The following is a 26,884-nucleotide window of genomic DNA, read 5'->3' on the forward strand; positions in this document are numbered from 1 at the left end:
ATGGCTTGCAGGATCTTGGTTCATGAGCCAGGGGTCGGGCCAAAGCTCCTGCAGTGGGACCCCTGAGTCTGAACCACTGAACTAACAGAGAACCTCAGACCCCAGGTAATATTCATCAGAGTGAGGTCTCCTGGAGGTCCTCATCTCAGCACCAAGATCCAGCTCTACCCAACAGCCTACAAACTCCAGTGTAGGAAGCCTCAGGCCAAACAACCAGTAAGACAGGAGGAACACAAGCCCACCTATCAAAAAAAAAAAAAAAAAAAGAGACGGCAAAAAAAATATGTCATAGATGAAAGAGCAAGGTAAAAACCTATAAGACCAAATAAATGAAGAGAAAATAGGCGATCTACATGAAAGAGAATTCAAAGTAATGATAGTAAAGATGATTCAGAATCTCGGAAATAGAATGAAGGCACGGATTGAGAAAATACAAGAAATGTTTAACAAAGATATAGAACTAAAGAACAAACCAAAATGAACAACACAATAACTGAAATGACAAATACACTAGAAGGAATCAATAACAGAATAACTGAGGTAGAAGAACGAATAAGTGAGCTGGAAGACAGAAAGGTGGAAATAACTACCAAGGAGCAGAATAAAGAAAAATGAATGAAAAGAACTGAAGACAACCTCAGAGACCTCTGGGACAACAACGCACCAACATTCGAATTATAGGTGTCCCAGAAGAAGAAGAGAAAAAGAAAGGGTCTGAGAAAATATTTGAAGAAATTATAGTCAAAAACTTCCCTAAAGTGGGAAAGGAAATAGTCACAAAAATCCAGGAAGTGCAGACAGTCCTGAGGGATAAGCCCTAGGAGAAAAACACCAAGACACATACTAATCAAAGTAACAAAAACTAAACTCAAAGAAAAAATACTAAAAGCAGCAAGGGAAAAATAAAAAATAACATACAAAGGAATCCCCATAAAGGTATCAGCTGATTGTTCAGCAGAAACTCTGCGGGCCAGAAGGGAGTGGCAGGATATACTTAAAGTGATGAAAGAGAAAAACCTACAACCAAGATTACTCTACCCAGCAAGGATCTCATTCAGATTCAACAGAGAAATCAAAAGCTTTTCAGACAAGCAAAAGTGAAGAGAATTCAGCACCACCAAACCAGCTTTACAACAAATGCTAAAGAAACTTCTCTAGGCAGAAAACACAAAAGAAGGAAAAGACCCAAAATAACAAACCCAAAACAACTAAGAAAAAGGTAATAGGAACATGCATATTGATAATAACCTTGAATGTGAATGTATTAAAAGCCCCAACCAAATGACACAGACTGGCTGAATGGATACAAGAACAAGATCCATGTATATGCTGTCTACAAGAGACCCACTTCAGACCTAGGGACACATACAGACTGAAAGTGAAGAGATGGAAGAAGATATTCCATGCAAATGGAAATCAAAAGAAAGCTGGAGTAGCAATATTTTTATCAGATAAAATAGACTTTAAAATAAAAACCGTTACAGGAGATAAGGACACTACATAATGATCAAGGGATCAATCCAGGAAGATATAACAATTATAAATATTTATGCACCCAACATAGGAGCACCTCAATACATAAGGCAAATGCTAACAACCATGAAAGGGGAAATCAACAGTAACACAATAGTAGGGGGCTTTAACACCCCAATTACACCAACGGACAGACCATCCAAACAGGAAATAAATAAGGAAAAACAAACTTTAAATGACACAATAGACCAGATAGATTTAATTGCTATTTATAGAACATTCCACCCAAAAGCGTCAGAATACACTTTCTTCTCAAGTGCACACCAAAACATTCTCCAGGATAGATCACATCTTGGGTCACAAATCAAGCCTTGGAAAATTTAAGAAAATTAAAATCCTATCAAGCATCTTTTCTGACCACAATGCTATGAGACTGGAAATCAATTACAGGAAAAAAAACTGTAAAAAACACAAATACATGGAGGCTAAACATCATGCTACTAAATAACCAAGAGATAACTGAAGAAATCAAAGAAGAAATTTAAAAATATCTAGAGACAAATGACAATGAAAACACGACACCCCAAAACCTATGGGATGAAGGAAAAGCAGTTCTAAGAGGGAAGTTTATAGCAATTCAATCTCACCTCAAGAAACAAGAAAAATCTCAAATAAACAATCTAATGCTACACCTAAAGCAACTAGAGGAAGAACAAAGAAAGCCCAAAGTCAGTAGAAGGAAAGAAATCATAAAGATCAGAGCAGAAATAAATGAAATATAAACGAGGAAAACAATAGCAAAGATCAATAAACCTAAAAGCTGGTTCTTCGAGAAGATAAAAAAAATTGATAAACCCTAAGCCAGACTCATCAAGAAAAAAAGAGAGAGGGGCTTCCCTGGTGGTGCAGTGGTTGAGAGTCCACCTGCCAATGCAGGGGACACGGGTTCGTGCCCCGGTCCGGGAAGATCCCACATGCCGCGGAGCGGCTGCGCCTGTGAGCCATGGCCGCTGAGCCTGCGCGTCTGGAGCCTGTGCTCCGCAGCGGGAGAGGCCACAACAGTGAGAGGCCCGTGTACCGCAAAAAAAAAAAGAGAGAGAGGACACAAATCAATTAAATTAGAAATGAAAGAGGAGAAATCACAACTGACACCACAGAAATACAAAGGATTATAAGAGACTACTACAAACAACTATATGCCAATAAAATTGCCAACCACAAAGAAATGGACAAATTGTTGGAAAGGTACAATTTTCCAAGACTAACCAGGAAGAATTATAAAATATAAACAGACTTATCACAAGTAATGAAACTGAAAGTGTAATTAAAAAGCCTCCAACAAACAGAAGTCCAGGACCACATGGCTTCACAGGCGAATTCTATCAAACATTTAGAGAAGAGCTAACACCTATCCTTTTCAAACTCTTCCAAAAAATCGCAGAGGGACACTCCCAAGTTCATTGTATGAAGCCACCCATCACCCTGATAGCAAAACAAGAAGATATCACAAAAAAAGAAAATTATAGACCAATATCACTGATGAACATAGATGCAAAAATCCTCAACAAAATACTAGCAAATGGAATCCAACAACATATTAAAAGGATCATACGCCATGACTAAGTGGGATTTATCCCAGGGATGCAAGGATTCTTCAATATATGCAAATCAATCAATGTGACACACCATATTAACAAATTAAGGAATAAAAACCATATGATCATCTCAATAGATGCAGAAAAAGTTTTTGATAAAATTCAACACCCATTTATGATAAAAATTCTCCAGAAAATGGGCATAGAGGGAACCTACCTCAACATAATAAAGGCCATATATGACAAACCCACAGCAAACATCATTCTCAATGGTGAAAAACTGAAAGCATTTCCACTAAGATCAGGAACAAGACAGGGACGTCCACTCTTGCCACTCTTATTCAACATAGTTTTGGAAGTCCTAGCCACAGCAATCAGAGAAGAAAAAGAAACAAAAGGAATACAAATTGGAAAAGAAGTAAAACTGTCACTGTTTTCAGATGACATGATACTATACATAGAAAATCCTAAAGATGCCACCAGAAAACTAGTAGAACACTACTTAACACCATACACAAAAGTAAACTCAAAATGGATTAAAGACCTAAATGTAAGACCAGACACTATAAAACTCTTAGAGGAAAACATAGGAAAAACACTCTTTGACATAAACCACAGCAAGATCTTTTTTGACCCACCTCCTAGAGTAATGAAAATAAAAACAAAAATAAACAAATGGGACCTAATTAAACTGAAAAGCTTTTGCAGAGCAAAGGAAACCATAAACAAGATGAAAAGACAACACTCAGAATGGGAGAAAATACTTGTACATGAAACAACAGACAAAGGATTAATCTCCAAAATATACAAACAGTTCATGGAGCTCAATATCAAAAAAACAAACAACCCAATTAAGAAATGGGTGGAAGACCTAAACAGACATTTCACCAAAGAAGACATACAGATGGCCAACAAACACATGAAAAGATGCTCAACGTTACTAATTATTAGAGAAATGCAAATCAAAACTACAATGAGGTATTACCTCACATGGGTCAGAATGGCCATTATCAAAAAATCTAGGAATAATAATTGCTGGAAAGGGTGTGGGGAAAAGGGAACCCTCCTGCTTGTTGGTGGGAATGTAAATTGATACAACCACTATGGAGAACAGTATAGAGGTTCCTTAAAAAAATAAAAATAGAACTACCATATGACCCAGCAATCCCACTACTGGGCATGTACCCTAAGAAAAACATAATTCAAAAAGAGAAATGTGCTACAATGTTCATTGCAGCACTATTTACAATAGCCAGGATATAGAAACAACCTAAATGTCCATTGACAGATGAATGGATAAAGATGTGGCACATATATACAATGGAATATTACTCAGCCATAAAAAGAAATGAAATTGAGTTTGTAGTGAGGTGGATGTTCCTAGAGTCTGTCATACAGAGTGAAGTAAGTCAGAAAGGTAAAAACAAATACCATAGGCTAATGCATATATATGGAATCTAAGAAAGAAAAACAAAAAAGGTACTGATGAACTTAGTGGCAGGGCAGGAATAAAGACATAGATGTAGAGAATGGACTTGAGGACACGGGGTGGGGAGGGGGAACCTGGGGTGAAGTGAGAGTAGCATCCGCATATATACACTACCGAATGTAAAATAGATAGCTAGTGGGACACAGCAGCATAGCACTGGGAGATCAGCTCGGTACTTTGTGACAACCTAGAGGGGTGGGATAGGGAGGGTGGGAGGGAGATTCAAGAGGGAGGGATACGGGGATATATGTATTCACTTTGTTGTACAACAGAAACTAACACAGCATTGTGAAGCAATTATACTCCAATAAAGATGTATTAAACAAAACAAACAAAACAAAAAAATCCCCAAAAAACAAAGAACCAGCTTTTAGTTTCATTGATCTTTTCTACTGTTCTCTTCATTTCTATTTCATTTATTTTTATTTATTTATTTTTTGCGGTACGCGGGCCTCTCACTGTTGTGGCCTCTCCCATTGTGGAGCACAGGCTCCAGACGCGCAGGCTCAGCGGCCATGGCTCACGGGCCCAGCCGCTCCGCGGCATGTGGGATCTTCCCGGACCAGGGCACGAACCCGTGTCCCCTGCATCGGCAGGGGGACTCTCAACCACTGCACCACCAGGGAAGCCCATCTATTTCTACTCTGATCTTTATGCTTTCTTTCCTTCTACTAACTTAGGGTTTTGTTTGTTCTTTCTCTAGTTGCTTGAGGTATAAGGTTATTTGTGATTTTTCTTGTTTCCTGAGGTAAGATTTTATTGCTATAAACTTCCCTCTTAGAACTGCTTTTGCCGCATCCCATAGGTTTTGGATTGTTGTGCTTTCATTTTCATGTCTCTAGGTATTTTTTGATTTCCTCTTTGATTTCTTCAGTGATCCATTGGTTGTTTAGTAGGATATTGTTTAGGCTCCATGTGTTTGTGTTTTTTACAGTTTTTTTCTTGTAGCTGATTTCTAACCTCATAGCATTGTGGTTGGAAAAGATGCTTGATATGATTTCAATTTTCTTAAATTTACTAAGGCTCACTTTGTGCCCAGCATGTGGTCAATCCTGGAGAATGTTCTGTGTGCACTTGAGAAGAATGTGTATTCTGCTGCTTTTGGATGGAATGCTCTATAAATATCAATTAAGTCTATTTGGTCTAATGTGTCATTTAAGGCCTGTGTTTCCTTATCGACCTTCTGTCTGGATGATCTGTCCATTGATGAAAGTGGGGTGTTGAAAGTCCCCACTATTATTTTGTTACTGTCCATTTCTCCCTTTATGGCTGTTAGTATTTGCCTTATATATTGGGGTCCTCTTATGTTGGATGCATATATATTTACAACTGATATATCTTCTTCTTGGTTTGACCCTTTGATCATTATGTAGCATCCTTCCTTACTTCTTTTAACAGTCTATTTTAAAGTCTGTTTTGTTGGGACTTCCCTGGTGGTGCAGTGGTTCAGGATCCAGGGGACATGGGTCAAGCCCTGGTCTGGGAGGATCCCACATGCCGTGGAGCAACTAAGCCCATGCACCACAACTACTGAGCCTGTGCTCTGGAGCCCATGAGCCACAACTACTGAAGCCTGCGTGCCTGGAGTCTGTGCTCCACGACGGGAGACGGCATCATAATGAGAGGCCCACGCACCGCAACAAAGAGTAACCCCTGCTCTCCATGATTAGGGAAAGCCTGCGCACAGCAACAAAGACCCAACACAGCCAAAAATTAAAAAATAAATTTAAACATTTATAGAAAAAATAAAGTCTATTTTATCTGATATGATGTGGCCACTCCAGCTTTCTCTTGGTTTGCATGGAATACCTTTTTCCATCCCCTCACTTTGTCTGTATGTGTCCCTCGATCTGAAATGTGTCTCTTGTAGATAGCATACATATGGGTCTTATTTTTGTATCCATTCAGCCAGTCTGTGTCTTTTGGCTGGAGCCCTTAATCCATTTACATTTAAGGTAGTTATCAATAAGTATGTTCCTATTTTCATTTTCTTGTTTTGGATTTGGTTTTGTAGGCCTTTTATCTTCCTTTCCTCATTTGTTCTATTCTCTTGTGATTTGATGACTAACTTTGGTGCTGTGTTTGGATTCTTGTGTGTGTGTGTGTGTGTGTATCTATTGTAGTTTTCTGGTTTGCAGTTACCATGAGGGTTTGATATAGCAGTCTATATATAAACAAGATTGTTTTAAGTTACTGGTCTTCTAATTTCAAACACATTTCCAATATCCTGCATTTGTGTTCTCATCTTCTCACAATTGCTGGTTTTGATATTTACGTGCAGATGATTTCCTACACTTACTTTATGTTTGCCTTTGTGAACTTTTCCATTTGTAATTTTGTTTCTAGTAGTGGCCTTTTCTTTTCCGCTTAGAGAAATTCCTTTAGCATTCGTTGCAAACCTGGTCTGGTAGTGCTCAATTCTCTTAGCTTTTGCTTGTCTGTAAAGCTTTTGATTTTTCTATGGAATCTGACTGAGAGACTTGCTGGGTAGAGTTTTCTTGGTTGTAACTTCTTCCCTTTCATCTCTTTAAATATATCATGCCACTCCCTTCTGGCCTGCAGAGTTTCTGCTGAGAAATCAGCTGATAACCTTACAGGAGTTCCCTTGTATGTTAATTGTTGCTTTTCATATTTTTTTGTCTTTATTTTTTATCAACTTGATTACCATGTGTCTCAGCATGTTCCTCGTTGGGTTTATCTTACCTGGGACTCTCTGTGCTTCCTGGACTTGGGTAACCATATCCCTTCCAGTGTTAGGGAAGTTTTCAGCTATTATCTCTTCAAATATTTTCTCAGGTCCTTTCTCTCTCTCTTCTCCTACTGGGACCCCTAAAATGCAATAGTTGGTGTGTTTAACGTTGTCCCAGAGGTCTCTTAGACTGTCTTTATTTCTTTTCATTCTTTTTTTCTTTTTTCTTTATTCTGTTCCATGGCAGTGATTTCCACCATTCTGTCTTCCAGGTCACTTATCCATTCTTAATGCCTCAGTTACTCTGCTATTGATTCCTTCTAGTGTAGTTTTTACTTCAGTTATTGTATTGTTCACCTGTTTGTTCTTTATTTCTTCTAGGTCTTTGTTGAACATTTCTTGTATCTTCTCAATCTGTGCCTCCAATTCTTTTTCTGAGACCTTGGATCATCTTCACTATCATTACTCTGAATTCTCTTTCTGGTAGATTGCCTATCTCCACTTAACTTAGTAGTTCTTCTGGGGTTTTATCTTGTTGCTTCACCTGGGACATATTCCTCTGCCATCTCATCCTGTCTAAATTTCTGTGATTGTGGTTTCTGATCTACAGGCTTGCAATTCTACTTGATTCTGCTGTCTGCCCTCTGGTGGATGAGGCAGGCTGTCTAAGAGGGCTTGTGCAGGGCTCCTGGTGGGAGGGCCTGGTTCCTGCCCTATGGTGGGTGGAGCTGGGTCTTGTCCCTTTGGTGGGCAGGGATATGCTCAGAAAGACTTTAAGCAGTCTCCTGATGGATGGGGCTGTGCTCCCGCCCTGTTGGTTGTTTGGCTTGAGGAGCCTGGAGACTGTTGGGTGGGGCTAGGTCTTGTGGGGGTGAATGGCAGCCTCCTGGAGGATTCACACCAATGAGTTCTCACCAGAGCTGCCACTGACCATGTCTTTGTCCCCACAGCCACAGCCGCTCCCTACCTCTGCTGGAGACCCTCCAATACTATCAGATAGGTCTAGCCCAGTCTCTTAAGCAGTCACTGCTTTTTTCCCTAGGTCCGGGTGTGCACTAAACCTTGTGTGTGCCCTCCAAGAGTGGAGTTTGTTTCCCCCAGTCCTATGGAATTCCTGAGATCACACCCCACTGACCTTCAAAAGTCAGACTCTCTGGGGTTCCTCCTCCCATTGCCAGACCCCCAAGTTAGTGGGGTTCAGGACTTTCACTCCTGTGGGAGAACTTCTGTATTCTAATTATTTTCCAACTTGTGGGTTGTCCACCTGGTGGGTATGGGATTTGATTTTATTGCGATTGTGCCCCTCCTACCATCTCATTGTGGCTGCTTCTTTGTCTTTGGGTATAGGGTATCTTTTTTTGGTAGGTTCCAGCATCTTTGTTGATGGTTGTTCAGCAGTTAGTTGTGATTTCAGTGTTAAGAAGGGGTGAGCTCACGTCTTTCTACTCTGCCACGCTTTGCTACCTCCAGTCATTTATTTTTGTAACTGTGTGATGCTCATCTTCCCCCCCGCCCCGTGGACGCATCACATGGTCCACGAGGGCAGGGCATGTGTCTGCGCTGTTTACAGCATCTTCTTCATCACCAGACTGACTCTGAGTTTTCAGTTTCCCAGAGCACAGCATCATTTTCTATCTAAGTTCTTTTGAGATACAGTATTTGAATTGGGGTACAATATGCTGACATTTTACTTCAAGCTGCATATACCAATTTGCCTAATCACGACATCATACATTTGTGGTTTCTCCAATGCCACTCACATCGAGTGGCATTACAGTGATGCTTACACCTTTTTGCCTTTTCTAACTCCTTTTGTAACTTTAACTTCAGCATTTAGAGGTCAGGAAGATCAGGAAAAGCAGCAAGAGACTGATCAGAAAGGCAGGAGAAAACCAGACAAGTGCAGAGTCCCAGAAGTCAAGAGAATAGTGTTTTTCAAGGAGTGCTCAATTACTGCAAATGATGAGTGCCAAGAATCATCAGACACATCAACTTAAGAAGAGCTTTTGTGGAACAGATATAACAGCAAATGGAAGAAGAGAAATTGGAGAGAGAATACAGGAACTTGTTCAAGAAGACTAGAAGCGCTGGGCAGGGTACGCACAGGAGAGAGGTGTGGGCTGTCTTGGGAGTAAAGACCCAGAGAGTGTGGTGTTATGGAAGGCAAGAGAAGGGAGTGCTGCAAGGAGGGTCAAGTGCTGGCAGGTCAAATAAGACAAGACCAAAAACTCCACTGGGGCATGAAAGAGAATGATCCAGGAATAGCATCTTTAGCATTAAGCAGCATTGATCTGTTCCTGATGAGTGGAGACAACTCAAAGCTCACTCTAGAGCACCAGAGGGAACCAGGGCTTTGGGTATGTGATGTGGCTTTGTTCTTATGAGAAAGACTTGATGGCATGGTGGAGAGAAGGAAGCGAGGGAAGACTGGTCCTTGAGAAGGAGGGAATAGTTCCTTTCTCCTCCTGCAGAGGCAGGTGCATTTGGCCAAGGACACAGTTCTAGCCACCAGAAAGTTTCAGCTGAAGGTCTGTGCATATTTTGCCCCACATTTACTAATGTTGCTCCATGACCAGGACAGACCAGGATAGACTGGTCATTTAAACCTTAATAGCTCTCAAGTGTCTATTGCATCAGTTTCAAGCTGCTGGCAGTCTATACTGGGTTCATGCTGTGATCTCAGCTGCAGCCCCTCCATTGAGGCATAAGGCAGTGTTCTGCCGGTCTGACACGGCTCTGACCCATCCCTTCTTCCCCATGGGCCTCACGTTCTGGCCCCACTTCCTCATTCTTTCAATATCAGCACAGGACCTATCTCTTCTGGCAAGAGATATCTCCTACCTCTTCTGGTCCACCCTTCTGAAATGCTTACTGCCCTAGACTTGTAGCACACAATTTTCACCCAAGTATTCACTATTCCACATGATAACTGTTTCATTAGCCAGATCAAGCTCCCATCTTGGTTATCTATGGCCCTTGGCTATTAGGAACACAAGGACAAAGTAGACTATAGTGATCAGCGCCTTGGACCAGGTGACCCTCCAAGCTTCAGTTTCTGAAAACCAAGGTTAACTAGAAGTACCTACCTCACAGGATTGTAGTGAGGATTAACTATAAATGTATGTGCCTAGCACACAGCAAGTGCTCTTCAAATGCTAACTATTACACAAATTAGTTTCCTTCTCCCCTTTATTATCTCCCAATCAATTCTCCACATTGCACCACCCCCTCCACCACCACCTCATGGTGCCAGATGCAAGGTGGGTACACAGAAGTCATTGTTTCTTCCTATGTGTCCCTGACTTGATAATTCCTAAATTTATGGGAACAAAATGAGGTTTGAGGGAAAAGTCACAGCTAATAGTGTACTGAAACATGCCATTCTACTTCTAAAATGAATAGTTGAGAGCTGCTTAACACAAGTTTTCAGCTACAAAAAATACATTAAAGGAAGAATTCTTTAAAAGTTCCTTTAAATCCTACAGGAATCTATATGTAAATAACAAACATGGGTGGAATATTTTAACCTAAGTCTAAAACTTCCCACGTTGTGAGTCTTCCATGCTGGTGGAAAGCCAATCTGGGTAAAAACTGGTAACTCAGATAAAGGTTCAAGGGCTTTCCTAAACCTCAGGAGACCCACCCTGGTTTTCAATGACCCTCTCTTCTGCCAAGAACTCCCACATTCCTCCACTCAAAATTTCACTCAAATTGTCTCCAGACTCAAATACTTGATTTTGACTACTCCAGCCCATTTGTTTGCAATCACACTGTCTTCAAAATCCTGTTTTCACTCCCTCCAGCCCTCCCCAGCAGATTTTAAGCCCCCTAAGACCAGACTATATTTTTCCTTTATATATGTCAAGAGACAACTACAGAATATTTCACATACTCAACATATGTTGATTAATTTATATGAGACATTTCTGGAATACTTTCCCAGCTACTCATCACTATTCTGCAGGTTAATTTTGTTCCTTCTTAAAATCTTGATGTGAAGCAGGGATCAGCAAACTATAGCAGGCAGGACAAATCCAACCCATGAGCTAAGAATTTTTAAATGTTTTTAACAATCCTTTAAAAATGTAAAAAAATAAAGACTATGCAGCTGCAAAGTCTAAAATATTTACTATCAGGCCCTTTATAGCATACTTGACCGAAGTTCTAGACAAGGACATAAGAAATGAGTGCAAGAGGGATGACCCAAAGGGCTCCCAGAAACCTCACTGGCCCCTGAGGTACCTCTAGGCAAGATGTTTCTTTATCCTCTTAATTCAGAAACAACTCCAAGTGCCTGATTTTGTGGATAAATCCCAAGGAGCCTGCCAACTCTGAAAATCACTACAGCTATCTGCCACTTGCCATGCTCATTGCAGGTGAGGAATAATGAGAAGGGAAAATAATATTAGTGGGAGGTTATGAATAATAAAAAGCTGTGTAATATTAGATAGACAGATTCAAGTTCATAATGAAATTTCCTTAAATTTGATAAAGATGCTGAAAATGTTCCTTGCAAATTTTTTTTATACTTAGTTTCTTTTTTTTTTTTTTTTTTTAACAAAGCTCTGTACATAAAAATAAATATACAGAAACAACCCCTTCAACTCTCTGCATCAGTAATCCTCGCTGGTGGGCTCACCATTTACAAGGAAGACATCATTCAACGCAACCTGTCACAGAGACTGTCCTACCAACAAGGACCTGTTAACTTGAAGGATCATTGCCAGGTCTCTTTTAACAAGATCGCCAATCACTTGGAGGCCTTTAGCTATCAACTAGCAATGACCCATGAAATCAGTGAACACAGTCACTGGCTTCAGTGCAGTGTGACCAACTGCAACTACTGCCTAGTGGCCACATCCATGCTCTATGCTGCCTTCAACCCTTAAAGACACAGATGCAGTTAAGAACAGAAAGAAAGCCCCCTCCCCCTGGGTAGTCACTGTGAAAAGCGTGCATAAGGCAATTGAGTCGAGGGTTAAGGATTCATCTTGCTAGTGTCAAAAGCAACACTAACAAGATTCTTAGCCTCATCCACCAGACGATGGACCTCTGCGTCCAGGTCTCCAGGAGCAGGCTCCACCTCCTTCACCAGACAAAGGGTTGTAACCTGTGACAAGAGAAAAGAAGCAGAACAGTGCTGGAAATGTTCTGTATCAAACATAAAATTGTGAGCCTGACATGCAAAGCACTGCAAAGATATGGATTCTATTCTCACAAACATTTTCATACAACTTTCAGCTACCGTATGACAAAAAAAATTTACATGGTCACTGCAGTTTGAACTAACTTTCTGGTGGGAATAAAACAAGCCATTCAGCTTCTCTGTTTTAACTCTCCAAACACGAAAAACTACCCAAAACACACAAAAAAATTTGCCCAAAAAACCTCTCAAGATGGCTGGATTTAAGTATATAAAGGCTTCTAACTGCAGTGCTTAATATAATGTATACATTCAAATAAGAACTGCTCAACCTACAGAAAATAAATTTAAAAAACCAAAATCAAAAAGAATGGAACTCGTTACTTCCACTAGTCAGAACTGGGTAATCCACATGCCCCAGTCCCCAACCCCATCCCTGCCCACTCATTAGCTTCCTAAAGTTGGCAACCAGGTTGACTGATCAGGCTTTAGAGCCAGCAAGACCTTAAATGAGGTGGTTTTGCTCCTTACTTAATACAGAATCTTTGGTCACTAACTCCCTGTGTCTCAGTTTCCTTATTTGTAAAGCCAGGCCAGTCAAAGCCCCTAGCTCTGGATGCATTCCATTTTCTACAATTCCCTCCTAAATACCACCACTCTGCTCTGAAAAATAGTCTTGGAAGACTATTCCTTGCTTGGAGCAAGAAAAAGATTCAAAAAAGCATTTCCTTTTCAGACACACCACTTCCCTACAGCAAGCCAGCTTTGGGTGTTGTCAGAGCCCAGCCCAACTTGTGTCCAGTCTGCACAGAGCCCAGGTTCCAGACTCCTGACAGTCCTCCAATAGGCCAGCCAGGCTTCCACACCTCTGCCTCTGCAGCACCTCCCCACAGAAAACCCCTCTCCTGGACGGAGGATAGTCTATGGCCTAAAACTGGCTCCTAAATAAAGTATTTTAATGCCTTTGCGCTCCCCTCTCTCAGGATTAACAGGGAACTCCTGGCAGATCACAAAGGTTACTCATTTCCATTTGTGTGGGAGTCCTGTCTTCCCAAAAGGACGTGAAAGTCCTTAAGGATGGGGTAAGGACAGACTGCTATGGTTAGAGGGCTCAAGGATGTTGCATGCAGAAGCTCTCTGAATGAACATCTGTCCATGCCTCCTTGAGAAAGTTATTTGTAAGAAACAAGGCGGTCCTGGCTGGAAAGACCAAAACCCCTGTGTCCTAGCCTCTTGACAAACTTACCTGCAATACGTGCAAACTATTCCTCGCCCCACTTACCACTCCCCTTATAGGACTCTGTGGGATCAAGTGAGAATACTAAAATACAAGTGCAACCATCCAATTATTTCCTGCGGGCCTCGAGTGACCTCCTTTTTCAACTGCCAATCAAATGCTGACTTTTGTGAGGCCAAGGAGGTTATAGGCCTCCTGGAAACAGGACTTGAGCCCACATCCTTGCCCAAGGCCCACAGGGCTCAGCACGTTGGTGACTTCCAGCCATTGAGGGCTGCTTTGCATCTGATTCTTTTATTTAATCTTCATAACCCTAAACTTAGGAATTAGTCTCAATTTACGGACAATGAAACAAGGAAAAAGAATCTTGTTTTTAAAGGTAAGTGTATCCTGTAATTGTTCAGAATGCTTTGATGTTTGGTACTTACCTCCTCGCCGCAAGGGCTTTCTGTCAGATTTTCGTTTTGGGATGACTAATGAAGTAGAAGGCCCAGGACTGTCTTCTTCCTGTTTGAACATACACAGGCTTAAGAATCTAGTTAAAAACATTCTACTCCAGGGACTTCCCTGGTGGCGTAGTGGTTAAGAATCCAACTGCCAATGAAGGGGACATGGGTTTGAGCCCTGGTCCGGGAAGATCCCACATGCCGTGAAGCAACAAAGTCCACAAGCTACAACTACTGAGCCCACATGCCACAACTACTGAAACTCATGTGCCTAGAGCCCGTGCTCCACAACAAGAGAAGCCACTGCAATGAGAAGCCCGCGCACCGCAACGAAGAGTAGCCCCAGCTTGCCGCAACTAGAGAAAGCCCGTGCGCGGCAACAAAGACCCAATGAAGGTTACATCACCTGAGGCTTTCTTGTATTTCCTTTGTAACTTTTTCCTTCTCGCATGCTATCCCACATTTCAATCTTCTGTCTCCTTTTCTCTTCTTCAAGCTGAGAAGAATCACACATTGTACAGTATGAATTCATAAGCTACCATCTTTCTCAAAGAAAATGTAATTTTGATAATTTTTAATCTAAATGTCCTTCAAAACACACCTTCACCTGCACTTTCTTCAGTTAATAAAACAGTTGTCATCTAGTGGTGTGAGTTTAACTCACCAACAGAACCTTTTGTTTTTGTATACTATTAAAGAAAGCAAAAAGTGTCACAGAGAAAAGAATACCGACTCTTGTTCTAAACTGGACATTTTTGGTAATGGAGAATAATGCTGACCTGGAAAGGGTGAATGTGGCTGGCAGGCCTGCTTTGTTGCTACCTGGTTGCATCACCTGAGGAAAGTCACTTAACCCCTCTACTTCAAAGGCTATGAGGATCCAATGAGAGCAGATTTGAAAGTTCTTTGAAACTCAAATACTATGGGAGCATAAAGGAAAACTAATCTCAGCAGAAAACTATGTCCAACAATGAGCACCTGAGAAAGCTTATACAGTAATTATGCAGTAAGCAGGAGGGAAACAGTGCCCTGGGTCTCTGACTCTGCTTCCTCCTCCTTGAAGAACTGGGTACTGCAACTTAAGTTCACACAAAAGTCACTAACTCTCTATTCCCAGTAGAATCCAGACCCAAACTTTACTTCATTCTGGTTCCAATTAAACTGTGATATCACAAAGATATGTAAGAAGATGCCTTAGAAAGCACATATCCAGAAATTTCTCGATGGCTTTCAGGGTTCATCGCTGCTAAATCCACATGTCTGTCCCTTCATGCTTCCACTGTCTGCAAGTACAGGAGGTCAAAGAGGAAACAGTCTCTTGATCTGAAGGTTGTTTTATGCTCATAGCTAACATGGAAAACACCAGAAAGGAACATTGCTGACAAATCCTGAGACCACAAACAAGACAGCTGACTGAACTGTGAGTCAGGCAGATCCTGTTTGTTAAGTTTGTTAAATACACAGAACTACAACTTTAAAACTGAACATAGGCTTCTATCTTCTCTCCAATTTTAGGAGGCGCACATCACAATTTTTAAAAATAATCTTTCAAAAACTTTTTTTCAGCTACATCAACAAATTGGATAAATGATCAGGCTGTTTTACTAATGCAAAAAACTCAGGCCCTCAAGTCATTAATTTTGTCATGTAGAAGGAATTCAACTTACTCTATGGCTCCAGAAACAAAACAAATGGTTGGAAATCAGCAAAGGAAAAAACTAAAATAAAACTGCTTAAAAATGGCATCTATGTATACTATGCTGCCATTTCTATGTAAAAATGATACATGCATGTGTTTATATATGGATAAAATGTTTCTGGAAAAACACCTAGAAAGCTTAACATGGAATGCTTGGGCAGCAGTAGATAGGGGAGCAAGGAAGGCAGAGACTTAATTTTCATAGTACAGATTTTTGTATCATGAATTTGTTTTAACCTCATGTGGTTTAGAAAACTACATAAATAATAGGAATGTGCTAGTACATTTTAGGTTAGTGACTATTTAAGTGGAAGATGGGCAACCCACTGAACACTGAAGAAGGCTGCTGAGTCAGGTGACCAAGAGGGCCGAATGTGTGTAGTAGGTGTTGTCTTATTCTGTCCTTTCCCTCTGGGCTCCAACCAAGCTGTGGAGACCAGCCATGTACTGGATGACCATGCAGAACCAGCAGTGGCAGAAAGGTACTCCATACTGGAAACACCAGAGACACATGCAAGACCAGGAGGAAGACCAACTTCTCTGGCTTCCTTCTGAGGAGAAAAAAAGGGGCCCAGAAACATCTGCACTGAAACTAGAAAGCAGAGTCTACACTTAGTTGTTTCAGTTACAGAGAATGGGTCCAACCTGGTGGGTGACCTTACTCCTGTGAAGAGCAGCACAACCCACCTGGCTGCTCAGGTCACTTCAATAGCAGCCTTTGGTTCTTCCTCCCCCCGCCCCCCAAAACCTTTTACCACCCCTACAACCAAACCATGTGTCTTTAAAAAAATCTTTCAAAACTCCATCTCCTGCTCTCCATCTTGACCCTGGGTTGAGCCCATCGCCACCCTCCCCTGGCTCTCCTTCAATCCACTGAAGAGCAGCCGCGCCAAGCCAGGTCATATGACATGCACGGCTTGAGACCAACCATGGAGCAAGAGGCTGAATGTGTGTCTGGTGGTACGGCTCCTGTACACAGCAAACAGTTTTGCTGGGTGAAATGCTGCTGTGAGGGAACCACTTAAAAGTAAAAACATAAATACAAGACACCCTTCTTTAAGAGTATTTCCCCCTAAACAGTAAGAAATTGCACAAGGAAAACATGCTGAGCAGTACTTAGCTAAGTGGAAATGATTCGGCCTGAAATAGTTATTCTTTGTATCCACCCTAATGCGCATGCACATGCGCACACACACTTTTACCCACTAAACCTCAAATATCATGTATTCAAACTAAAACCAGTTCATACCTGTCTTAGTTTCTCCTTATGCTTTTCAACTTGTGCATTTAATTCATCTTGCATTTTCAAACGAGCAGCTGCTAAAGCCTCCTGTCGTTTAACAACAATATCAGGTTCTAAAATGTCAGAAAAAAATTGGGATAAAGCACCTTGTGTAATATAAAATGGAAACTCTTGAGGTCTATATTATTAGAAGTGTACAGAAGTCAGGCAATGCAAGAATATACTTTTACATGAATAAGTCTATTCTTCTGCATATATTTTACTGCTTAAGGGGGGGCGGGGCAGCAGACTATCCCATCGCCACAGTTCATAGCCCTTGTTAAATATCCAAAGCATCAGAAATCTCTGTTCAAAACAGATTTCTGGGCTCCCTGAGCAATTCCAATTCAGAGAGTCTGGCATGGGCTCCGAGACTGAAATATAAGTGGTCTGACGGCCAGTGAGATTCCATTCCACAACCTGGATACCTCCTAACACCCAGTCTCTAGGTTGACCAGAATTCTAGAAGACAACCAAGGAAAGATAAAGTTTTCTGATCATTAGCCATCACCTAATTAGCCCAGGTCTACACCAGAAAGAGGTAAAGATCATCAGGTATTTTATCCTTGTTTTTACAGGAAAAAAAAAAGAGAGAAATCCTTCCAGCTAGCATTAACAGAAATGACCACCCCAGGTATCTGCTTTTATCTGGTTTAGAAAACAAAGCAAATTATATAAATACACAATCAAGTTCTCTATTTTACTCAGACCACTGTGTTTAAGGAGCACTAAGGGGAACTAGGCAGTGGTTTGACTAATTTTGTAAACAAAGAAACAAACTAGAACTTATATGTTCACATCAGTATCATCCAAAGGATATACGATCATCATTACTTATAGATAGTTAGCAGTGGAAACAGGTCACCTAACTGAATCCACGTAAAACAGGGGCCAAAGTAGCACACGGGTGTGTCTGTGGTGACAGAGATGACTAGACCTTTATCTTTAAAAACAAAATTATAGTTCCACTTTCTAGAAATGTGAATTGTGGTAACATTTGGAACTGTTGGATCATTCTTAGAATAAAATTAATTATGTGTGGACTTTTTTAACCTAATTTTTCTAACAAAATTGTACAACACAAGGTAACACCTTTCACTGCATATATACTTCTTGCAATGCTTCATTACAACAAACTCCTCTTCTGAGATGCCCATCCCATTATCTTATAAATCTACTCCTCAGCTGTCAGCAGGTCTCACAGAGCCAGAGATGGCTGTACCAGGTGACTGTTCTCTAACACCAGTCATCCACTTCACAAAATCCTGCAACTTAAGCAAGATTTACTTTGTACTTTGTAAACAACCAACAGCCAACAACCAAAAATGCTGAGATAACGGCAGGACCACAGGGTTTCATGGGAGAGGAGAGTGAAGGAATTTTCTAAGTCTTTCTACTAATGACTACATTTGTGTTATGTTTGCTTTCCTCCCCAGCCTCAGTAACTGTGGTGGCTCAGATGACTGATGATTTGTATTTATTTAATTATACTGCTATTCTCAAGACACTTAACATTTATTTTAAATATGTCCTCAAAAACTGTAGCTTCTAACTAGTTAAAGCTACTGTTTTAGAGGGAATAAGTTTTTCAAACAGTCAGGTGTAATCTGATATCAGGTCTGATGAGCAAGTTGTGAAAATCAAAATGCGGTGGATGTGAATAACTAAGGCTGAGTTTGTCACTCACGATTGTTCTAGAGATTAATGAGACTTAGTAGGCAGACCCATAAGTACGGAGCAGCTGTGAAGTCTTCACTTTAATCTCTCCTGTAAATGAAAAACCATGCAACACAATATGCAGTGAGTGCTCTACACACCATCAAGCGGGTTTTTCATCCCATCAAAAACTCTGAAATTAAAACAAAACAACACTATTGCAAATCACCAAAACCAACTTCCTAAGCATAAAACAGTTTTCTTCCCACACAGATCAGAAACGTACTTCTTACTCTTAACAACAGACTTTTAAATACTAAAACAAGTAGGCGTAAAGCCACGTCTTCATTTGTTATCAGGCACTAACCCAGAGCAGCGGCAGCTCGATCCAGCTGCCTCTGCCTCAAGGCCCTCAGCCGGGTGAAGAGCTTCTGAAAGACCACGTAGAGAAGAATGCAGCTAAAGACGATGTACCAGCCATAGGTAGCCAGCAGGGAGCCCACTGAAAAGAAGAAAATAGTTTTCAAGAAACTAAAAATGATACTACCACTGGACTTTTCTATAACATTAAACAAAAGCAAAATAAGCGTAGCTCCTGTCCTCAAAACCTTCACGGTGTAGCTGAAGACCTAAGTAGGCAGTTAAAATAACGAGTAGTACAACAATTCATGGATCACTGAGAAGGGACTCTCAGCTACCTGGGGAATAGGAGGGGCAAGTCCGGAGGACGTGGGGCACGCCAGCTGGGTTTTGAGGGGTGAAGGGAAGTGTATCCGACTCAGGAGGGCATAGGCCTTTCAGATCCAGACTACATATAGAAAGGAGTGCCCATGGAGGGCTGATACAGCGCCGGATTTTGGGGGCGTGGGTGGGGGTACGGAGTCGAGAGGCTGAGGCTTGAAGGCACACGCCAAGGGCGGAGAGACCCCAGTAACCGCAAACCCGGAAGGCTTGCTTCGCATAAAGTAAAAAACTCGCGCAAAAAAGGGCCGACCGCAACGCCCGAGGCCTCTGGGAGGGCCTCCAAGCGCGCTGCGGGACCACCGCCCGCGCCTGCGTGCAGCGCTAACATCCGGCTCCCGGCCAGGTCCGGCCCGTAGGGCAGAGGAGAACGACTCACCGAACATGGCGGCGCGCCGAGGGTGGCGGCGCAAACCCGCTGCCCTGCGACCCGCGCCGACTCACCCGTGACGTGAAGGAAGCGCAGCCCCTCGGTCTCTAGGGCTGGCCGCGTGGACAGCTGATCCCCATCCCGCTCCATGGCCGCCATTCCCTAGCCCGACCCTGCTAAACCCGGCCGCGTCAGCTCCAGCCTTAGTCTTCCGGCCGGCCCCTACGTACACGTGGCACGTCTGGGGCCGGCGTCCCGTCGTCCCGGCCAATCGCGTCGCGACCCGGCCCAGATGCTCGGCCTATCGCCGTGAGGGCGTGGCCGAAAGGGGGCGGATGAGCGATCCGGGAAGGGCAGGGCTAGCCTTGGCCTGACTGGAGCCCTACCATCCGCTGCGCACTGGGTGGTCTAGCGGCTACCTGACTGACTTCCCAGCCGACTCCGTATCGAATGTTTACCTTTGCACTGATTGGACACCGAGGTCGCAGGAGGTTGGGGCCGCCGAGAAACAGGATTTGAGCCCAGGCTCTTGCTCCGGGCACACTGGGTAACAGAACTCGGCAGATTGGCGATTCCCAGCCGTTGGGGGTTGCAGCCAAGGTCTGCCCCACCAAGCTGTAAAGAGCCTTCCCCTGCCGCTGCCGGTGTTAACCTTTCAGGCTAAGAAAGTCCCCGCCGACCCCCGCGGTTCTCTCCTCCGGAATCAAAACCTCTTGGGAAAGAATTAGCATAACAATGGCTCCAACACGCATTGAATCTTACTGAGTATCACAAGACGTCACAGTTATTTATGATAATGTCCTGGCTGTTTTCCCTGCCTGCAATGCCCTCCTCTACCCCCTTCCACTCCTCACCCGTCAACGCCTCTCTGAGCCCTACCTTAACCACCCTATTTGAAATTTGACCTTGAGGCATTTTTGGAGAAGGATTTAAAGTGAACGTACCCAGCTGTGTCTCAAAAGAAGGGTTGAGAATTAGGAAGAGAAATTAATGAGCAGGCGATGACTTCAGAGCGCACCGCCATCGCCACCGCCTTCACGAGCACCAACGCGAGGCTGAGGTACCACTGGGGCTTCCACCGCTGGTTGGCCTAGAAGTTCTTCAAAGGGATCAGCTCCTGGAACCGCACAACAACATCTTCAGCGGTGTGTCAGAAAGCAATAAAAGAGGAGATTCTTATAGAAGGACTTGCGTTCATTGGCCATGGCAAATAGAAGACTGAAAGCTCTTCATCTTGAAAATGGGCTTCTCAAATCGGGATTGAGGACTCTGGATTTTAGCAATTAAGACTGAAGACCCATTGATTTGATGAATTTAGAAGGAGGAATTTTATTCCTCCACCACCACCACCACCAAGTTTCTGAAGATGATGAACTCTTTGCTTTGAGGTGGTTTCTCACTTGCCCTGGCATCTTGCAGGAACTCAGTGTGCTAAAAATGAACGACTTCTTGGGATTACAGTAGCAATACTTGGTCTGGGATCAGCTTAAAATATACCTTGTATGTAAATACTGATGAACTACTCAGGATGACTAGGGTTACCTGACCTCTCTGTTTATACTCTGGACAGTAGGTACACTGTACTGGAGTCACTGTTCATGGAAAGAGCTGGTTAGGACCTCTCTATCAGGGAGTGAATCCTCTGAAAAAGGATCTGGCACAACAGTTTCAGTCAATGCTTGAAGTGTCAACTAAAAAATTATTCACAACCTAGAAGTTGAGAATTATGTTTTATTTGGTGGAAAGTTTTTAGGACTTCAAGCCAGGGAGGCAGCATTTCAGGTAACCCTGAGGAGGCGTTTGCAACAAAGGGCAGGTAGTCAGAACATCAAAGATTACTGTTAACTAAAGAAAACCAGAAATCCCAAATGGAGTTTAGTGCTTTCCGATGTATGGGAAGATGTAAGAATCTGGGCTCACTGAAATCATTCTTTTGATATGCACCTAAGCTATCTGGGGCCGGTATCCAGTGTTTTCACATCCTGAGTTTCCTCAGGGCTCACCTTAGGGAGTGGCTGCAGTCTGATGGCTGCTAAATGGCAGGTATTCTTTGTTTCCTTCCTGAGTTCCCTCAGGGGTCACCAGCTCACCTTCCTTGGTGGCCGCTTGGCTGCAATCACTGATGACTGTGACATCCTTTGTTTACTGATACTGCAGGCAATATTCCATTTATTAGGAGCTGTTTACTTTTATGTAGTAACTTAGTGGTTAAGATTGCTGGTGGCTTGGGTTAGCTAAGAAGACAGTCTTTAACAGACAGTTCCCTGCCTTAATAAGAGGTGTCAGATTAAGATGTGAAAGCTTCAAGAGTGTTTCAGTGAATATCATTTCTGAGTTCACAGTGTAGTTCAGGAATTAACTTGGAGTAGCCATAGAGGAAGAGCCCACATTTCAAAGTTTGCTGTTGCTGGATTTCAAAATAAGTCAATGAGCCGTGAATGAATTAAGACAACCTGCATATCATAAAAATGTCAAAATGCTGCATCTGGTTAAATAGGAGAAAAGAGATTGCTTTATTTGCCTTTTTTACCCACCTTGCCTGTAATGTTTGTAATCATGAAGATGGAATAAATTTGTAACATTTAGTTTCTACCATATAAACAAAAATAGTGAACAATTCATGTCACTCAGGACTTTGTGATATAAAATAGAAACCAGCACAACACTCATGAAAATAATGTACACTTTAAACATATACAAAATATATTATTGCAAACTTCAATGTATGTGTGTGTATACATATGTATACATGTATAACGATGAGGAGTATATTCAACAGAAATTTAAGAAATTTTGAATGATTTCAGGACATGGATGTTTGGCTTTCATTTCAGTTCCTAACACATTGCTGTTCTTGTGGTCTCACTGATAGAAGTTACTCGTTCTTCCTAGCCAGGCTTATGTGTTAACCTTTGTCCCTTTAATCAGTGTATAATCTCACCTAGCTTGTCTAGAGCCATAAAGTTATTTCAGCAAACACTTTGCTCAATATAACTGCTCAGGTGTTATTAGCAAAAACAGGGCAAAGGTAGTATCCAGGACTCCCAACTAGTCACTGACAATGGTAGACTAAATTATTGGCCCCAATCCATTACTCCTTCTTGCAACTATACCCTTGCCTAGTCTCAAGGTGGGAGGAGTGTATTTCCACATCCTTTGACTTTGAACTTGGTTAGGCTGCTTGCTTTGGTTAATGGAAGTTAGTGCAAGTTCATGTGCCTAAGGCACAATGAGGCCAAACACACCAAAACGGAGTTTGGGGGCAGAGAAAGGTTTATTTCAGGGCCATGCAAGGAGACAGGTGGTGTATGCCCTAAAAATCCCTGACCTCCTGGAAGGGTTTCAGCAAAGCATTTTTAAAAGCCAGGTACAATCTCACTACTGGGCATATATCCTGAGAAAACTGTAATTCAAAAAGATATAGGTACCACAATGTTCACTGTAGCACTATTTACGATAGCCAGGACATGGAAGCAACCTAAATGACCATCGACAAATGAATGGATAAAGAAGATGTGTTACATATATACAATGGAATATTACTCAGCCCTAAAAAGGAATGAAACTGAGTTATTTGTAGTGAGGTGGTTGGACCTAGAGTCTGTCATACAGAATGAAGTAAGTCAGAGAAAAACAAATACCTCATGCTAACGCATATATATGGAATCTAAAAAAATGGTACTAATAAACCTAGGGGCAGGGCAGGAATAAAGATGCAGACATAGAGAATGGTCTTGAGGACATGGGGGGAACGGGAAGCTGGGATGAAATGAGAAAGTAGCATCGACATATATACACTACCAAATGTAAAATAGATGGCTAGTGGGAAGCAGCTGCAGTTCACAGGGAGATAGCTCGGGGCTTTGTGACCACCTAGAGGGGTGGGGTAGGGAGAGTGGGAGGGAGGCGGAGGCTCAAGAGGGAGGGGATATGGGGATATATGTATACATATAGCTGATTCACTTTGTTGTACAGCAGAAACTACCACAACATTGTAAAGCAAGTATACTCCAATAAAGATGTTAAAAGAAAAAGAAAGCCAGGTGTGGGAGGGGGGTTGCAGGGTATGTGATCAGCTCATGCATAATTTTCTGATTGGCTGATGGTGAGATAACAGGGTGGTGTCACAGGGGTTAACATCAGTCCTTAGGCTCCAGGAGGTCATGCTCATGGATCAAGTAGTTAACGTCTTCCATTTGGTGGTGGCTGTTGGGGGTGGGGTGTTCACATCTGTAAAACAACTCAGGAAATGTGCATCAAATACTGTTATCCAGGTACTTCAGAGAGGAGCTAAAGCAGATGATTATGGGAGAAGTACTGTCCCAGGAAGGCCCCATAGGGTCCTGCTTGGTTACAGTAACAGTGTGTCAGTTTTGAGTGTAGGCCTTAAGAAGATTCTACTGTTTCCTTTTTGTGCCTTATCCAAGGAGAATGAAATATGTAAAGCTGAGCCACCCTAGTTAAACTATAAACGTAAAGTGAAAAACAGAGCCAACTATGAGAATAAATGGTGACTGTTGCTTAAAATAAGTTTTCAGGTGGTTTGCTATGCAGCATTTAAAAAATTTTTATTTTATTGAGATATAGTTATTTACAATGTTGTGCTAATTTCTGCTGTACAGCAGATTCAGATATATACACATATATATATATATATATATATACACCTTTTTCATATTCTTTTCCATTATGCTTTATTACAGGATATTGAATATAATTCCCTTTGCTATACAGTAGGACCTTGTTGTTTCTCCAGTCTATATATAATAATTTGCATCTGCTAATTCCCAACTCCCAATCCATCCGTCCTCTACCCGACCCCCCCAACCAGAAGTCTGTTCTGTATATCTGTGAGTCTGCTTCATAGATAAGTTCATTTGTGTCATATTTTAGATTGCACATATAAGAGATATCATATGGTATTTGTCTTTCTCTGACTTACTTGAATTAGTATGATAATCTCTAGGTTGCTGCAAATGGCATTATTTCATTCTATTTTTTATGGCTGAGTAGTATTCCATTGTGTATATATACCACATTTTCTTTATCCATTCATCTGTTGATGGACGTTTAGCTTGTTTCCATGTCTTGGCTATTATAAACAGTGCTGCTAAGAACATAGGGGTATGCAACATTATTGTGGCAATAGCTAACTGATAAATTTCCAAACCTCAGCTTTTCACAAAAGTGCATGCCGCAAAACAGGATTAAAGGTATTTGTAACTAAGGAGATTACAGAGACAGCAATCAAACAATGGTGTTTCTCGGAGATTGGTTCAAGATGGCAGAGTACAAGGATGTGCTCTCACTCCCTCTTGCAAGAACACCGGAATCACAACTAACTGCTGAACAATCATTGAGAGGAAGACACTAGAACTCACCAAAAAGACACCCCACATCCAAAGGCAAAGGAGAAGCCACAATAAGACGGTAGGAGTGGCAAAATCACAATAAAATCAAATCCCATAACTGCTGGGTGGGTGACTCACAAACTGGAGAACAATTATACCACAGAAGTCCACCCACTGGAGTGCAGCTTCTGAGTCCCATGTCAGACTTCCAAACCTGGGGGTCTGGCAACAGGAGGAGGAATCCCTAGAGAATCAGACTTTGAAAGCTAGCAGGATTTGATTGCAGGTCTTTGACAGGACTGGGGGAAACAGAGATTCCACTCTTGGAGGGCACACACAAAGTAGTATGTGCATCGGGACCTAGGGAAAGGAGCAGTGACCCCATAGAGACTGAACCAGACCTACCTGCTAGTGTTGGAGGGTCTCCTGCAGAGGCGGAGGTGGCTCTGTCTCACCATGAAGACAAGGACACTGGCAGCAGAAGTTCTGGGAAGTACTCCTTGGTGTGAGCCCTCCCAGAGTCCAACATTAGCCCCACCAAAGAGCCCGGGTAGGCTCCAGTGTTGGGTCACCTCAGGCCAAACAACCAGCAGGGAGGGGACCCCAGCCCCACCATCAACAGACAAGCGAATGAAAGTTTTACTGAGTTCTGCCCACCAGAGCAACAGCCAGCTCTACCCACCACCAGTCCTTCCCATCAGGAAACTTACACAAGCCTCTTAGATAGCCTCATCCACCAGAGGGCAGATAGCAGAAGCAAGAAGAACTACAATCCTGCACCTGTGGAACAAAACCACATTTACAGAAAGACAAGATGTAAAGGCAGAGGGCTATGTACGAGATGAAGGAACAAGATAAAACCCCAGAAAATCAACTAAATGAAGTGGAGATAGGCAACCTTCCAGAAAAAGAATTCAGAATAATGATAGTGAAGATGATCCAGGACCTTGGAAAAAGAATGGAGGCAAAGATCTAGAAGATGCAAGAAATGTCTAACAAAGACCTAGAAGAATTAAAGGACAAACAAACAGAGATGAACAATACAATCACTGAAATGAAAACTACACTAGAAGGAATCAATAGCAGAATAACTGAGGTAGAAGAACGGATAAGTCACCTGGAAGACAGAATGGTGGAGTTCAATGCTGCGGAGCAGAATAAAGAAAAAAGAATGAAAAGAAATGAAGACAGCCTAAGAGACCCTCTGGGACAACATTAAATGCAACAACATTCACATTATAGGGGTCCTAGAAGGAGAAGAGAAAGAGAAAGGACCAGAGAAAATATTTGAAGAGATTATAGTCGAAAATTTCCCTAACATGGCCAAGGAAATAGCCACGCAAGTCCAGGAAGCGCAGCGAGTCCCATACAGGATAAACCCAAGGAGAAATACACCGAGACACATAGTGATCAAATTGGCAAAAATTAAAGACAAAGAAAAATTATTGAAAGCAGCAAGGGAAAAATGACAAATAACATACAAGGAAACTCACATAAGGTTAACAGCTGATTTCTCAGCAGAAACTCTACAAGCCAAAAGGGAGTGGCATGATATACTTAAAGTGATGAAAGGGAAGAACCTACAACCAACACTACTCTACCCGGCAAGGATCTCATTCAGATTTGATGGAGAAATCAAAGGCTTTACAGACAAGCAAAAGCTAAAAGAATTCAGCACCACCACACCAACTCTACAACAAAAGCTAAAGGAAC

At 42.1% G+C, this 26,884-nt stretch overlaps 1 protein-coding gene across 4 annotated transcripts in view; it reads right to left on the minus strand.

Moving 5' to 3' along the window:
• SELENOS (selenoprotein S) overlaps positions 1-20,026 on the minus strand; it is a 42,364-nt gene extending 22,338 nt beyond the window's left edge. For 3 of the 4 annotated variants that reach the window (XM_089906911.1, XM_089906912.1, XM_089906913.1), the window contains exons 1-6: positions 19,895-20,026; positions 19,077-19,211; positions 17,021-17,127; positions 14,479-14,568; positions 14,055-14,133; positions 12,264-12,356 (exon numbers count right to left, since the gene is read on the minus strand). In XM_089906911.1, the coding sequence (XP_089763037.1) occupies positions 12,271-12,356; positions 14,055-14,133; positions 14,479-14,568; positions 17,021-17,127; positions 19,077-19,211; positions 19,895-19,979 (582 nt within the window). In that variant the 5' untranslated portion in view covers positions 19,980-20,026 and the 3' untranslated portion in view covers positions 12,264-12,270. Of the gene's footprint in view, positions 1-195; positions 12,357-14,054; positions 14,134-14,478; positions 14,569-17,020; positions 17,128-19,076; positions 19,212-19,894 lie in introns of those variants that run through there. The other variant, XM_022598867.2, reaches the window with a different exon arrangement.
• Between the last annotated feature and the right edge of the window lie 6,858 nt (positions 20,027-26,884).

Source organism: Delphinapterus leucas, chromosome 2 (genome assembly GCF_059928025.1).
Source record: "Delphinapterus leucas isolate spDelLeu-1000000601 "Yukka" chromosome 2, BTC_Dleu_Yukka2, whole genome shotgun sequence".
NCBI lineage: Eukaryota > Metazoa > Chordata > Mammalia > Artiodactyla > Monodontidae > Delphinapterus > Delphinapterus leucas.